General features: G+C 56.5%; 1 protein-coding gene across 1 annotated transcript in view; it reads left to right on the top strand.

The window, feature by feature from the left end:
- The window catches only part of C10H4orf50 (chromosome 10 C4orf50 homolog), a 71,614-nt gene extending 55,631 nt beyond the window's left edge, over positions 1-15,983 (top strand). Inside the window, exons 12-16 of the mRNA XM_077803142.1 lie at positions 12,182-12,250; positions 12,613-12,750; positions 13,920-13,992; positions 14,213-14,421; positions 15,711-15,983. Coding sequence (XP_077659268.1) covers positions 12,182-12,250; positions 12,613-12,750; positions 13,920-13,992; positions 14,213-14,421; positions 15,711-15,983 — 762 coding nt within the window. The remainder of the gene's footprint in view (positions 1-12,181; positions 12,251-12,612; positions 12,751-13,919; positions 13,993-14,212; positions 14,422-15,710) is intronic.
- The last annotated feature ends 282 nt before the right edge of the window (positions 15,984-16,265 follow it).

The following is a 16,265-nucleotide window of genomic DNA, read 5'->3' as shown; positions in this document are numbered from 1 at the left end:
CGTCCTCCCCAGGCCCCTGGAACCCCACCACGTTCTCCCCTGGAGGTTCCAGGAGACTGAGTCTCTGGGTGAAGAGCTGCGCACCTGCCCCTAGAGGCCCCACACCCTCAGAGTGAGCCCCCTCTCACTGGACGGTCCCGCTCAAATCTCCGTTCTGAGCCTCTTTGGCCATCGGCCTCTTTGGTGTCTCATTTCCCAGGGGGAGGCCAGCTGTCCTGCAGACACCTTGAAGGTGGACCTTAGGACGGGGCATTCCACAGGCCTCTCAGTTTCCAATGCCCAGAACTCTAGAAAGCAGCCAAGCACCAGGCGTGTGAGCCAGGGGGGACGGGGACACTCCCCGCCAAGGGCGGAAGCAAGGCTGAGCCTCCTCTCTGAGCTCATCTCCTCCTGTAACAGTCACAGAGCCACGGAGGAGCTGCCGCTCAAGCATCTCACCAGGGGACTCTGTGGCGTCTTCTTGCCCACTCCCACCCCTGCACCCAGTGGCGGTGGAGTGAAATGAGACACTGTGTCTTTAATTCATAAGTATTCCAGATTATTCCATCATCACTCTTCAAATGATGACTCTTTAACTTTGTCAGATCGCCAATCTGTTCACCTAGGCCCCCGTCTGACCACTTACTGTCCCCAGGGCAGCAGGGCAGGCAGGTCCGCACACACCTGGAAGAGGACACGGGAGGATGGAAATCGCGTTCTCAGAGGTGCCGTGGCCCGCTTGCCCGCGTTACCGGCCGGAGCCCAGCAGAGTGTCATTTCCCAGACACCTCTGGTGTCTCATTTCCTGTGGGGGTCCTGGCCATGCCAGACCTTCTCCTGCTGGGTGTTGAATAAATTCTGGAAGCTTCCAGTTCCTCTCTTGGGCTCTTCATTGTGTGTCCTCCCTCTGGCTGAACCCAGGGGAAGTCAGAGTCCAAGGGAGTCCTGGTGACACCCTCCTTCGGGCCAGACTTCTGGGTCATCCCTACAGGTTAGCCTCCAGAGCCCGAGAGTGGATGGAGCTGGGGTCAAGAGTATCTGAAGTACAGGTGAGACCTGTTGGCCAGGGTCCCCCAGGGTCCAGCACAGAGCCAGCTTGAAAAAACAATCAACTCTCTCCAGAAGGATTAAGAGAGGCCCCTGAGATGAGAACAAAGAGGCCAGGGGCATGAGGAGAGAGGCGGCCTGGACGTGCCCCAGCTGTGTCCCTGGGCAGGCAGCAGCCCTCTCGGGGCTTGTCTCCTCCTCTCCAAGGCGAAGGCATTGGACCAGATTACGTCTCCCAGGCTCCTCCTTGCTTCAAAGTGCTCCTGATTCCTGCCCAGGCACTGAAGCCGCAGATGCTCCCCACTCACAGTCTGGCCCTCCTCCTCCCCATCCCTGCCTCCTGGAGCAGATGCCTGGACCTGCTCATCAAATGCAGAAGGCCTGGAAGAAAATGAAGCAAGTCCCCCGAGGTTTGGCCTCAGCTGGACCCCGAGCACTAGCATCACTCCGTCCCTGGGGAGTCGGTGCCAAGTGGAGTCGTGAATGGCCCCTGAAGAAGATGGATGGCACTGGCTGCCACTGCTGCTGTCTAACTGGAAAGCTTTCTGCTGAGGGAACAGGCCTCTGCTTCTGCTCGCTGTCTGCAGTGGGGCTGGGGCCCTGAGGGCACTGGAGTCTGCTTCACCACCCAGAGCACCTGAGTGCACAGAGCCACGTGCTGCAGCCGCTGGTCCCCCTGCCACGGCTCACTGTAGGAAGCAGGAGCTGGCCACACCTGGGCAAACCCAGCCACTGCACCTACCAGCCACGAGGCCTCTGGCAGGGTCTCCGTGCCGTGCCACCAGTCCTTGCCCATAGAGCAGGTTCTGTAAGGAGGAAGCTAGAGCAGGTGCCTGGGCAGCTCAGTCCTCCCTTCTGCCCCCACCTCCTGGGAAGTCTCCCTAGACCCCCTGCCCCATGCTGCTGGACCTACTGGCTTCCATTTCCCATAGCGCCATTGAGCCTTGTCTGTGTGCGTGTGTGTGAGAGTGTGTGCGTGTGTGTGAGAGTGTGTATGTGTGTGAGTGAGTGTGTGTGTGGTGCTGGGGGTTGAACCAGGGCCTTGTGCATGTGAGGCAAGCACTCTACCAGCAGAGCTATGTCTCCAGCCCCCATCACTCATTTGTTCCATAAATATTTGCCCAGTGTGTGTGAGGTGCAGGGAGCAGAGGCCAGGGCAGATCCCCTGGGGGCAGGTGGAGAGACGGCTGTTGCCGTTCCCCCAGAGATCTGTGGGTCAAGAGGGGCCTCTGACCCCAGTGGGGGATGGGAGGATCACTCCAAGGAAGGCCTAGAGAGGCTGAGAGCAGAAGGGGACTTGGTGTGTCCACTGCAACTGTCCAGGACAGGTGAGGGTGCCAAGGTCAGTGCTGAGCTCCAGATAATCCAAGCTTGGGCCTTGTGACTTCCTGTCCAGGGGTCTGTCCCATCGGCTACCACACGTGTCAGAGACACTTGGCTTGTGGAGGCCGCCAGAGGCCAGCTGTGTGTTGCCCTCCCTGGTGGTCAGCAGGCCTTGACCCCCACGATCTGACCTGGCGCCTGTGGACTGTCTTCCTATTTAGACAGCTGTGGTGTTTGTCTTCACTCTCAGAGGGAGGAGACCAACACCCCATTGGTGCAGTCTCACATGGGGAAGGGGCTCCCAATGGGGTGCCTTCCCAGGTGGGGAGGCGTGGTCAGGCTCGGTCTCCTGGCCTTCGCTGGCCCCGCCTCTGGGTGTCTTCCAGGCTGCTGGGCTAAGATGCTCAAAGGCCTTCCCTGCTGTTTCTGGGTGGCTTTGCAGTCTGGATGGTGTCTCCCGACGTGTGCTCTTGCTTCAGCCAACAGCCATGTGAGGAGGAGGGTCAGGGAAAGGGCTCCCAGTCTCAGATCAGGGAACTGAGGCTCTGAAGTGCATGAGTCTCCCCAAGATCACTCAGGTGGGGGGAATGGCAGAGGCCAGTTACTCCGACCCTCCTACTCCCCACTGGATGCCCTGGAGGAGACTCTCAGGCTGTACCAGGTATCATCCACTGGTGCTGGGACACCCACGCAGAGAGCCCTCTCCAGTGGAATCCCAAAACTGAACGTGGGACTGCCAAGTGTGACCCTGGGAAACTGCAGAGGTTCATCTTCAAGGGGAATGTAGAGAAACCATCATCAAGATATTGCTTGGTTCTGTTGTGTTTGGAGTAGTTTGGTAACAGATGTGACCAGTTTAGGAATCCCACTGGGAGTGCTTCTGGGGACACTCCACAGTGGAGGAATAGCTGCTGGTGTTGGGAGGAAAGAAGCAGAGCCTTTATTGTGTCCTGTGTGGGTCAGGCTAGAGGCTTTCCAGATCTGCCTAGAAAATGAGGACCATCCACACCCAGGGCCTGACCAAGCCTGGCCCAGCCGACAGGAAGAGGGTGCTCAAACTGCTGAAGTTGCTTAGTTCTCTGTGCCTGCGTGTCCCCATAAGGAGAGGGGAGGCGGCACCTTCCTGTGCACCTGTAGGAATGACTGAATTAACTGTGTAAAGGCTTGGGACAGGCCTGGCATGCGGCGAGCTCTCCCTGTTGATTTGATGTTGTTATTTGGCTATTAATCAACCACGATTATGTAAGCCCGACTGTCTACCAAACTGCATGGGGCATTTTCCAAGGTCTTTCACACATGGAGCCATGTTTAACTTCTAAATGACACCACAAAATCAGTATTGTCCCTCATTTCACAAATGCAACAGCTGACTGAGAGCTGGAGCACGTGAGGCCCTTGCAGAGCCAGCATCTCGGCCCCTCTGGTCCTGTCTGACCTCCATGCTCCCAGCCTGAACCAGGCCCACTCTGCGCCTGCGCCTGCACCTGCTCTCAGCTCTCTGGAAACCAGGCTGGCACCTATTGATTTCTCTGGCATCGATTGCTGCTGCCTCCTGGGGCTCTGTGTGCAGAAAGGCTCTTTCAGTCCCCTCGACCCACCCCTGTCCCCCATCACATCAAACCTGCTGCCACCTCTCCCCAAAGCTCCCCAGAGCCAGGCCTGTCCCCAGGGCATAGCAAACGGCCTGCCTCCCATAAATGTGCACGCAGCCAGGCTGAGTGCCACTTGGCTGACACTGAGCATCCAGGAGGTTCTGGGACTGGACCCAGGAGACAAGATCTAAGAAGGACAAGGAAAGGAGCCAGGTCTTGGTTTGGAAAACCTGGGCCACACTACTATTCTGTGGCATAGGGGTGATGCTGGGGAGCCAGCCAGGCTGCAGGACACGACTCACTCACAGCGTTCAGTGTGACCCCAGAGACCTCAGGGCAGAGGCCTGGTCTCTGTGTCCTGGAAGCCGGCACCCTGCATTTCCAGAAGGGCATGGTGCACATGATAGGTGTGTGTAGAGGAGCAGTGCCAGGGAGGGTGCCCATGGGGGCAGGCTGGGGGAGGGGCGTGAGGTGGGAGGAGTGGCCTGGGACAGGACCAGGGACCAATGCACCCAATGCTCCAGAACAACCCAGTCCCACCCTGAGGTGTCCCGAGACAAAGAGGCCCTCAAACCCAGGTCTGCAGGGAGTGCAGGTTGTTGGGGGACTTGCTGACAGAATTGTGGTCCTGGGCAGCAGCAAGACCACTGAATCCCTGCAGTTTGGACCAGTAGGAGGGGCGTATCTATTGGTCAGGACAAAGGTGGCCTCATGCAAGCCAGAACACACCTGGTTTACCTGACACTAATATCCAAGGACCGGGCTCAGACGGGTGCCAGGGCCTGGTCACAAAGCTTCACAAACCACCATACTGTTTTGTCCATTTCTAGTTTTCTGGGAGGTTATGCAGGAAACCTGACCAGGGAAGCTCTGGGTGTCGCTCAAGATGGCTGCAGTCGTGTCAAACTGAATCCCTACACCCAAGTCCCAGCCGAGACCCGGCCATCTGTGAGCTCTGCAACCTATGGCAAATTACCTATCTAACTCTTGGGGTCTCCCTTTCCCCAGTAGCAAATAGGGACGATAATAGCACTTATGAGATTGCTGTAAGAATGATCAAAGGTTTCCATGGTTCAGGCGTTAAACAGGCTCATCACAGAGTCTACAGGGGAAGCCCCCGTTTACTGTGGCTCTCCTCCTCCACCACCACCAAAGCCACGTCGTATTGACTGCAAGGGGAGTGGGTTATTGGATATCATTAGCTGATAAAGCACCCCAAATCTTACTGGCCTAAACCCCATCATTTGATGTGTACATGCACATGGGCTAGGCTTGTGGATCAGCTCTGCAGATGGTTTTCTGCTGGTCTCACTGGGTCACTCATCAGGTCCAGCGGGGGCTGGGCAGGCTGGGAGGCTCCGTGGCTGCTGGCTGATGCTAGTCCTCAGTCAGCAGGTCTGTTCAGCTCTGATGTTCTCTCCTCCACACGGCCTCTCAGCCTCCAGGAGACTCACTCAGGTTTGTGCATGTGAATCCCAAGGCAGCATTCCAAGAGAGAGAGCAGGAGCACTGAGGTCTCCTGAGGCCCAGGCACAGAGCTCCCAGTGTCACTTCTGCCCTTTTCTGCTGGTGTGAGCATGTGACAAGGCCAGCTCAGGGCATGGAGAGCCAGATTCTACCTTTTGCACACATGGGTGGGAGGGGTCCTTGCATCAGCTTTGCAGGGAGTCCTCTGAAGCCCCAGTTATTTGCCCATAAACATTAGCCACTGCAAAGTAGCCCCCTGAGGAGGCTAGGACTTTGCTGTCACTAGGAATGTTCAGGTGGAGTCTGCAGATCCGTGGAGGGGACCGGGATGGTGGGATCCTGGCTGCCCTTGAGGGGCTAGAAGGGCACATGGGAGCTTTCTGTCAATGTGAGGGCAGGGTCCTAGGCAAACCTGCAGCAGTAAACCACGTTCCAGGTGAGCTTCAGAACTCTACCTGTGCAGGACTGTGATCTGCTGCTGTTCACCCAGGAGAAGTCTGTGCACCTCAGGTGGGCTTCTCCCAGGATGGAGGACGACAGCTGAGGGAGACTGAGAAGCCTGTGGGGTTGGGGGACTAGAACAGCCACAGTCTGTCCTCTAGACCATCTGGGGTTCTCTCTGTTAAATGGCCTGATCACAGGTTCTCCATCCACCCACTCCTTGCTCCTGCCTCTGAACCTTTGCAGCTTGTGAGCTTTTGGTTAAAAGTAGGATGCAGGGCTGGGTCGGGTGGAACTTCTCCTGCTAAGAACAGGAGAGGCTGCTTCGTAGGAAATACAGAAATTATCAATTAAGTCCAAAGCAGGGTTGGAGTGGCAAGGACTGAAGGAACCCCACTCAGGAGGGGAGAGCCACACAGGGTCTGTCCCCGGGGTCTTCTGCTGTGCATGGGCAAGCTGCAAGGCCAGCACTTCAGGTCAGTGCTGTAGGCTTGGATCTGGAATGTTCTCCACTGGCCACGTGCTGAAGACTTGGTCACCAGCCAGTGGCACTATTAGGAGATGGTGGGACCTTCAGGAGGCTGGGCCAGTGGGAAGTTAGGCCATTGGGGGTTTGTCCTTGAAGGGGACATTGTGACTCTGGCCCTTTCCTGTTCAGTTGCTTCCAGGCCACCACAAGCTGAACGGGCCTCCTACACCATGGGTTCCTACCATGATAGACTGTGCTGCCACAGGCCCAGAGCAATGGGGCCGAGTGACGAGAGGCAACCCGTAGCACTGTGAGTTAAATGAACTTGTCCTCTTCTCCAGTTGATTATCTCAGGTGTTTTGTCACAGCAATGGAAAGCTGACGAGCTCACCTGGTGCAGAGATGGCCACTGCTCGAGACTGGAGGGACTTCACACACCTGGCTGGTTCCACCTCCAGGTGTTTGCCAAGTCCTCCAGCTGTGCAGGGAAGGAGGAAGATGAGCAGCTGCTCAGATGTAAAGGATAGCCCTTGGACTCTGCCAGGGAGGGGACACAGTGGGTATGCAGGGTCTCACCTGGCCGCTGCAGATCTTGAACTTGTAGGGGGAGCTTCAGGCAGGGGGATGACTGCTCTGGGTCCAGGAAGACCGTTTTGGGACCAGGTGGGGAAAGGAGTGGAGAGCAGAGAGGTCGGTAAAAAGGGGTTGATGGGACGATGACTGAGGGGCCCGTGGTGATGGATTTGTTCCGTTTTTTCATAAATCAAAGAAGCAGATAAAGGCGAGCAGACAGAGGAAGGCGCCACTCCACGAGGGAGCCATCTGTCTCAGCTGCAGCCTGGGAGGACGGGAGAAGCAGAGGCGGGGAGGCCGAGCGTGCTGACGGGAGATTATGAAGGGGCTGACAGGTTGTTGCAATGAGAGCGTTTGCTGGATCAGTGCAAAACAGCAGAATCGAAAACGGGGGTGGATTAAAATTAAGTTGAGAAAACAAAACGGTCATCTGAAACCTGGGGGTAGATCAGCCCAGCTGTCGGATTGGAGGAAACTGAGGCTCAGGGAGGATTAAAAAAAAAAAAAAAGCTTGTTTTAGGGACCCAGTAACTTGGTTAGGAGCCGCCCTGTTGCCTCTCTTATCCCATCCTGGGAAGTCTTCCCCTCCCTGGGCTGCCCCTCCCGTGGCCACCCGCAGGCACCTGGCACTTTGTAATCTGTTCTGTTGGAGCAGGTCACTGAACAGAGCCCTGAGGCAGAGACCGAGGACCCCCTCAGTCGCTCTGTGACTCCTCCTCGGTGCAGGAGTCATTTAGAAGCATATTTTTAAAATTCCCAATGCATGGATTTTTGTTGTGTTTTAGTTGCATTGTAGGCAGAGAAGGTGGTCCCTGTGACTTCCACCTTTCCACTGTGGGGACTTGCTCAGTTGTCAAGACCACGGAGACTTCTGGCAAATGTTGTTTGGGTGTTTGGTAACGGCATGCCTAACATTTGGTTAGGACTGGTTTGAGACTTCTGTCCATGTCTGTCACATGGAGCTTGTTGATGGTGTTCTTCAGATTTCATGGCCATTTTTATACACTTAGTCTGTAAAGTTCTGAGGAAGATGTGTTGAGACTTCCAACAGCGAGCCTAGACACAGCGGTCTCTCTTTCTCATCCTTCTCATGGCTTCGGGGGAATCACCCTGGTCTTTGTGTTTCTCTTCTGTGAACTGACAGTGGGGTCCCAGCCCATGAGCTCATCATGAGTTCAATCTGTTGCAAGTGGAAAATGCCTTGGATCCGCCAGACCTGCCGCCCATCCTGGCTTAGCAGAGGGCCCACGGTGGCCAGGCCAGGCGTTTCCCTCGAGGTCACAGGGCTGACTGATGGCTGCCTTGTGGCTGCTACCTGATACTGTGATAAAGGACATGGCTGCGGTGGCTAGCCCAGGTGAGGGTCCACAGCTGAGATTTGAAGTTCAGTTTCCACTGAATGTGCATGGTGTTCACACCATCTGAATTCAAAGAATAGCAAGTGAGACCATTGTGATTTGGGCACCATGATGACCATCAGTGATTCCATCTTCCCCGATATGAGAATGACTGAGAAAAGCCCTCACAAACCCGGAGCTGGGGACACATGGGGCTGGGGATCTACATGAGACACAAATGCCCTGGTAGCAGGGACGTGGGGACCTCCTAGCCAAGTGGCCTGGGCCTGGAGTGCAAGGACTGCCACACTGCTGGCTCCGGCTTAGTCCGAGTCCTGGGGAGTTCCTCACTTGCTCACACATGCTCAAGGCTTGGACGTGCTCTGGCTGGGCCTGTCTCCCTTCTTCCCTCCTGTGTTCCCTGCCCTCCCCACCTCTCTCCTGCCTTCCTGCCCGGGCACCAGGGACATCCGGGACAAATCTGTCCTGGGGGCCCACCGGCTCCCAAGGAGACCAACCCTGCAGAGCATTGCCACCCACAAATTGCATGGTGTGTGTGCTCTGGTGGGGGGTCCTGGAGGGAGCCTGTGGGTGGCTGTCAGACCTACCCAGGTCGGGGCTCCCACCGGGAAGCTCTGGGGAAAGGCTGCTCGGGTGCACCACGGTGGTTAAAGTGGTAAAAATGTGGAATTACCAAGCGGGCGCTGGAAGCCAGAGTCCTTCTGGAGTGAAACAGGAGAAAGAACCGGGAGGTGAGGGCTGATTCCTGGAGGGCTTTCAAATGAGCACCTGGCACCTAAAACACTGTGCTGATGTCCCTTATGGTCAGTGGCTACTTTCCAAAGAAATGAAAGGTGCCATCCTTGCTAAGAGGAGGAGGGACCTTGGGCCAAGGCTGAGGCGAGGTCCCAGAGCCCATCAGGGGTACAGCTTGACATGTCACCTGGCCCTGGTCCCCTGATTCTCGTTCTCTACCCCCACCATCCAGGGCAGCTCTGTCTAAGATCCAGCATGTTCCAAATCACTATCTAGTTGTCATTGTGGCTAGAAGTGTCACCAGAGTCCCACAGACACAGGAGCAGAATTTAAAGGCCATAAACCTTCATGAGGATATCATCCTATCATGTCAAAGCCATTGCAGTCCCCTCTCTGAGAGAGCCTGGGAAGTTTGCCCCCCGGGGGGTGGCTCATAGTTAAAGCCAGCTGTTGTCACAGCAGCTCTTCATGATGCAGCATCTCAACACTTAATCACTCTTCTCAGATGATAGCAGATTGGGTGGAGTGCCCACACTGGCAGCTTTCTCCCATCTGTGTGGTGGCATTTACAGAATTCTGGAAGCATCTTTGGGCTGGGCTCATGAGGGGTTCTGTTGCCACTAAACTTGTTTCAGGTGTGCTTCATTTATACACGCTCCAAGTCCCCGAACTCCTTACTTTCACCGTTCTGCTTACAAGAAGTAAAATATGTATTTCCTTTTCTATGTATCTTTCTATATTTTGATGATAGCGGGGATTGAACCCAGGGCCTTGTGTCCCTAGGCAAGCACTGTGACACCGAACTACATCCCCTCCTTTAAATTTTATTTTGAGACAGGGCTCACTAAGTTGCCCGGGCTGGACTTGTGATCCTCCTGCCTCAGCTTCCTGAGCAGCTGGATTCCAGGCGTGTGCGTGACTCCTTCTGTCCTTCTGCTTCCAATACAAGTCTCCTTTCCCCAAATGTGGCTCACCGCAGAGCAGGTTCTCCTGGGTTTCTCAAAAGCAGACATTTCACACTGGGCATAAAAGTCAAGAAAATGTAATGTTGGGGGCTGGGGCTGTGGCTCAGTGGTAGAGCACTTGCCTAGCGCGTGTGAGGCCCTGGGTTCGGTCCTCAGCACCACATAAAAGTAAATAAATAAAATAAAGATATTGTGTCCAGCCACAACTAAAAAATAAATATTTTTTTTAAAAAAGAAAAGAAAACATCATGTTGTCCCTGGAGGAGATTATTCTCGCTTTAGCAAAACAAAATGCAAATTCTGCCCGCCTTGCCGTTGGGTTTGGGATAAAGGCGTATTTACAGAGCTTCCAGCTCGAGCAGTGGTGTAGACACTGATTTGAAAAAATATCTGCTGGCAGACGAGTCAGAAGCCAGAATACATCCACACCATTTGAGCAGGAAATAACTCCCTGTGGGGTTCCAGTTGGTCATTGACACGGATATGACAAATTGCACAATTTATCATGGTGTGATTTATAATAGCAAGTGATTAGGAACAGGGAGACGTCCAATTGCATTAAGTAAAGGATATGCCTACGCAGGGAAAGGCCGGCCATTGAGACTGCATTCAGCACACACTTACTGAGCACCTACTGTGTGACAGAACCACATTAGGAGGTGGCTACTGAATGATGAGTGACTTGCTGCCGCCATGGTCACAGGCTGCTGGGAAGACAGTGCTGACGGGACCTCGCAGACTCGGTTCTGTTGAAAACACCACACACTGGGGAAATGGACTTATTTATTTTTATCTGTTTCCATGAATATCTTTAAGGGGTTCATAAAACTTGCATAGTGGGGGGAAACAAGGGAGTAGGGTGGCTCACGCCTGGAATCTCAGCAGCTCAGGGGGCTGCGGCAGGAGGATCGTGAGTTCAAAGCCAGCCTCAGCAATTGAGCGAGGCCCTAAGCAACTCAGTGAGGCCCTGTCTCTGAATAAAACATAAGAAAGGGCTGGGGATGTGGCTCAGAGGTTAAGTGCCCCTGGGTTCAATCCCTGGCATCAAAAAAAAAAAAAAAAGCATTTTCTATACAATTAGAGATGAGGCTTTGTGACACTGAGTGACATAGGTCTCCTCCATGGGAAGGATGGCTGCTGGCCCTGGAAAATGACTTGTCCCTAGGCACCCAGGCAGCAGGCAGGAAGTGGGTGCCATCAGCAAGGGCTGGAGCCCACAATTCCTCCTCAGACCCTCGGGGGGCCCTGGACATTTGGTTCCCACCCATGTCCCCATGTCCATCTGTGCTGCCTTCCAGAGGGTGCCAGAGCAAACAAAGGTGCTTCACCACTGCCCTGCACTGCCCGGGTGACCAGGACTCGGCTGCTGCCAGGGGCCTGTGCACACCTGTGCGTGGGGAGGGCGGGCGAGCTGGCCACCCCCCAGCCTTTGCCCACTGCTCTGCTTTGAGTCTGCGGGATGAAGCACTTCACGTGTACCCCTGGCCCTGCGCATGGTGGGCACTCAGTAAATACAAGATGAACGTCGTTTGGGGGGAATTCTGAGAAAGGTTTTTATTTTTATTTTTTACTTAATGAGTCCTACCTAAATAAAATTAAATCATCATGTGTATCATGAACACTTATGTTTCTAGGAGACTATAAACATTAAATTCCTTAATGCTGCAAGTTCCATGCAGTAATTTCAGCTCCATAGTGGCAGATGCCTTCGGAGTGTTGCAATCGAGGCCCAGAGAAGAATGGGCTAGGCCTCCTGTCCACTCAGGGACGGGTGGCAGTGTCCACACACAGGGAGCCCAGGGAGGCACCTGGCTGTGGAGGCTGGAGGAGGCTGGTGGGGGAGGGATGTGCAGCTGAGGACCGTGTCCTGGAGGAAGCCCTGGCTCAGCTGAACGGAAAAGACTGGACAGGGACAGACTGGGAGGAGCTGAGCGGGTGGACAAGGAGTGGTCAGTGGGCAGAAATGGCTGGAGGAGGGCAAGGTCTGGCGGTCCCTGCCCTGGAGGTGTGGAGATCCCATTGGTGGCCCAGGCACAGGTGGCCACGGCTCTTTTGCCACAGGACCTGTTTTCAAGTGCCAGTGACTCGGCTGCCTCCTGATGACCTCTGCTGCGGGTGGCTGGGGCTCCCAGGTGCTCCCTGCCATGTCCCCCGCCTGCGGTGCTGTAGTTCTTGGTGTCCACTGCCATCAGCCAGCAGGCATCTTTGCTGCCTGCCTCCCCCTTCCCCCAGTGCAGGGGGTGGGTGGGCATCCCCTACCACCCCCGGGTCCTGCAGTGCCTCCGAATGGGCAGTGTGAGTGTGAGTGGTGCTGGTGTGGGCGAGCGACAAGCACGGGGTTCTTCCACGGTCAGAAGCCGGGTGGCCAGTGGTGCGGGGAGCAGCGGGAGGGGCTGCCTTTGCATTTACTCGCTGTTCCCCCAGCTTCTTAGCTTTGCCGTGGCTCCGGGATGCAGGCAGACCAGCTGAGGGTGCAGGTGCTCCCCTGGGTCGTCTACTCCTTAAAGAACCGAGGTCACCACTGCAGCCACTTCCAAGTGTGCAAGGTGGTGGCCTGTGGGACAGTCACGATGCTGAGAACCCATCGCTGCTCATTTCTGAACATTTCATCACCCCGAAAAGGGACTCTGCTCCCCTCAAGCCCCTCCTCGTTCCTCTCCCAGCACGGGCCTGCCAGCCGCCAGCCCACGCCCCCGCTGGCCGGGTTTGCCCGCGCCGGACATTCCACGTCAACAGAGTCACGTCGGCCCCTGCTGCTTCCCTTTTTTGGCAATTATGAATATTTAAGCTACCAGATTAATGTGTGCTCCTTATAAAAACTAAACCTATGGAAAGACATGTACCTGAGTAGGGGGACAGTCCCTGGGAGCCCACCTCCCAGCCGCCGGCACCTGGCCCCGCGCATGGCCCTGCCCTCTCCTGTGGCAGCTGTCCCCAGGTGCCCTCTCTGCATGGGCACCACCTCCCTGCTTGGTCTTCAGTCCTGTCTCTGTGCTGCTGGGACTTTCCCTGAGGAGACAGCAGCAGCCTGTGTCAAGGACCAGCTCGCAGGGACACTCTGGGAACGCTAGGCCCTTCTCTCCGCAGCAGGAAAATCCCGTCCACGTTCAGGAAAGTGGGTCGCGCGCCCTCCTCACAGCTCTGGGATCCCAGGGAGATAATGTGAGGAAAGTGGTTTGTAATTGCTGAAGTGCCATAAAAATGTTTATGACAATTATTGCTAATTAAAATTTAGGGCAGCTGGGAGAGACGCGTGGTGGGGGGTGAAGAGCCCTGCTCCTCTTTCCAGGGCCCTTTAGAGGCAGAGTGAGGCTCACGATCCACAAGGACCAGGGAGTGTCGCGTGGGCTGAGGAGGCTGCGCCCTGCAAAGTCCCAGGTCCCTGTCCTCTGCCTGCTCCCGGAGCACACCACAAGTGGCCACTTTGTGCCAGGCACCACTGCGGATGCCAGGCCAGGGTGGGCAGAGGGACATTCCTGATCCTGTCCTCAAAGCACCTGCAGTCCATGGGTGAGACACCCTCTGTGGATGCCTCCCGTGCAGCACCAGCCCTTGGGACCCAGGATGAGGTCTGTGTCCCTGTGTACCCCCAACACCTGACACAGGGCCGAGACCCTGGCAGGAGTCGGGTGGGTAAGTGTTGAGTGACACTAGCAGTGACAGCTGACTGGGGAACGTGGGGGCCAGGCCTGTCCCTCAGGGGCATTCATTAGGGGCTTTGTAGGAAACAGGGAATGAGGTTCGCATCTTTTCTGATAGTCTTCTTGAAAGGCACGCCTGGGGCTAGGAGGTGGCATGGACCGTTGTTGCTGTGGTCAGCACTGCAGTTGGCCACGGACACCAACTGCTCTGGAGGCCCAGAGCCCCACTGCTGTCCCGTCTTCCTTCCAGGGCGCTGGGTCTGAGCTGCGGTGGCCGCCTGGTGTCCTGGGGTTTGCGGTTCCTCTAGGCTCCTCTCATTTCTCTGCAGTTGCCAGGAGCCGGATGGCGGGCAGAGCCGCTGCTACTGCTCAGTTGCGTGGTTCCCGTGGGGACCTTCTCAGGTGGGGTCAAGTGGGATCCGAGACACTTGTGGCTGCCATTTGTGTCTGACGGGGAGCTGAGCCCCTGCGTCACCCTCAGAACTGTACTCCTGCCCCGGCCACCTGCCTCCCAGCTCTGCAGACAGCGGTCTTTCCTCAGAAGGGCAGCGCCTCACACCACGGGGGGGGGAGCAGCAGCGCCCCAGCTTTCCCACTGCTCCCCACACCCCTCCACTCCCAGAGCTGGGCCTGAACACTCTGGCCCCACCCCACGCCCCACTCCCAGCCTGCAGCAAGATGACGGCCTGCACCATCATCTGCGTACAGACACCAGGCACCGGGGACTCTCCTGTGCCACCTCCCGGGGCCTCAGGCTCCTCCCCAGCTCACGGGCAGCAGCCCTGGTTCCTCACTGAGTGCCCAGCAGGAACCCACACGGCAGTGATCCACGTGAGATCTCCTAGAGTCTGCCTAGGACTGGGGGGAGAAGACGTCACCTGTGACCCAGCAGGTCAGGCCACGTCCCTGGGGGGACTTCGCTCCTTTCCTGTGTCCTTCCTCTGGAAGGAAGGCCCAGCAAACAGACAGGGACGAGACTGCTCCTGCGGTGTGGCCGGGCTCTTCCCCAGCTGCTTGTCCAGGTCTCGAGGTCTCGGGTCACCCAGGCAGGTTGGGCACATCCCTCAGAGGTCCTGCCTGGCCTGAGCCCTCAGGCCCAGGTGACGGTCAGCGCCTCCTGACCTTCCCAGTGGAGGCTTGCTGGGGCCAGCTGAGCTGCCCACCTGGTGGGCAGCATTTCGTCCCTGTGGGGCTCACAGCAGTCTTCACAGAGGGTGACTGCTGAGAAGGACAAGTCGTCACTGTTCTGCCATCTTGGAGTAAAGAGCAAACGCAGTACCTGTTCTCTTTCCCTCGGCTAAGATCATATTCACAGCTGACACGTAGCGTGTGTTCACGACACCCCACGATGCCAAGAGCACGATGCCAAGAGCACGATGCCAAGAGCACTGCGCCCACATCAGCTCCATCATCTCAGCCCACCTCTCCACACAGGTGAAAATAGAGAGGTTTATTAATTTACCCACAGTCACACAGCCAGTGATTAGGACGAGGGGATCTGCACCTGGCAGGTGGGCTCCTAACTGCTCTATGGTAAGAATGACACGCCTTGTCCCCGCTCCAGACCTGTCACCATGCTGTGCTGCGGCTCCGTGAGGCAGTGTTGCATCTCTACCCACCTCCCTCCAGCAGCATTTCATCTGTGTGGTCCTTCCAGAGTCCTCTGGATGCCAACCAGGGTTGGCATGACCCCTCGGAATCAGGGTGGTTGGTTCAGAAGGAGGCCCTGGAGACAGAGCAGCTGTCCTTGCTGTCCTGGCCTCTGTGCCTGGGACTGGCCTCTACCTGGCCGTAGGCTTGCAGCTGCTGGAGCTGGAGGCTTATGTGTTTCCTTTAAGAAGGGGCCGCCCCCACCTGCTCAGTCCACGGCTCCGCACAGCATGTGAATATCAATGTGTCACTGGAGGAGTGAGACTTAGCCCAAGTAAGTCCATCCAGACTTCCAGAACCTTCCTGCACTGTGGTATCCATGGAAACTGGGCATGGGACCCACCGACTCTCCATCCCCAGGCTTCCCCTGAACTCGAACAGGCCGTTGGGCCGGGGCAGCCCATTCGGCTCAGGAAATGGCACAGCAGAGGGAAGGAGTGCTGAGACCCGCCTCCCCGCCTGCCACTCAGGCAGCCTTCCTCTGGAAAGAGGGAGGCATGTTCTCCAACCAGGAGAATCGGGAGTTCTCTGAGGAGCGCCAGCCTGCAGCAGCGCCTGAGTCTGTTTCCCTCCAAGCCGAGGGAGTGGGGTCAGACCGTGAGCTCACCCTGGCTGCCCACCAGCTCCCCGGAGAGTTGAAGGACAGCGGGCCTCTGGAGCAGGGAACTCCATTAGTCTGTCCCGTCTGTCCCGCAGAGGCCAAGGACTGGCGCTTTAGGAAGCTCCCCAAGCTGGGGCTTTGAAGTGTCTCCAGGCTTAGAAGCACCAGCCAGGCAAATTCTGGGGCCAGAGCCCCCAGGAGCTGCTTGGAAAGGGGACAGATTGGAGGCAGCTGTGCGGGGAGAGGTGCAGCTTCCTAGTGTGCCCTTGGGACTTGCCATCCTGAAATGTGAAATGGCGATTTGCAAGGCCAGCTGAGACGTGTTTTGCTCTCCCCTTCCCCTTAAAGCGCCCTCGGAAGAGCACCAGGCGCGCCCAGAGCCCACCCAGCCAGAGCTCGGCTCCCTGCAGCGGGCGGTGGCAGT

The sequence above is a fragment of the Urocitellus parryii genome, chromosome 10 (genome assembly GCF_045843805.1).
Source record: "Urocitellus parryii isolate mUroPar1 chromosome 10, mUroPar1.hap1, whole genome shotgun sequence".
NCBI classification, from domain to species: Eukaryota; Metazoa; Chordata; class Mammalia; order Rodentia; family Sciuridae; genus Urocitellus; species Urocitellus parryii.
Note: the sequence above shows the minus strand (reverse complement) of the source record. Positions and strands in the feature narration are given on the sequence as shown.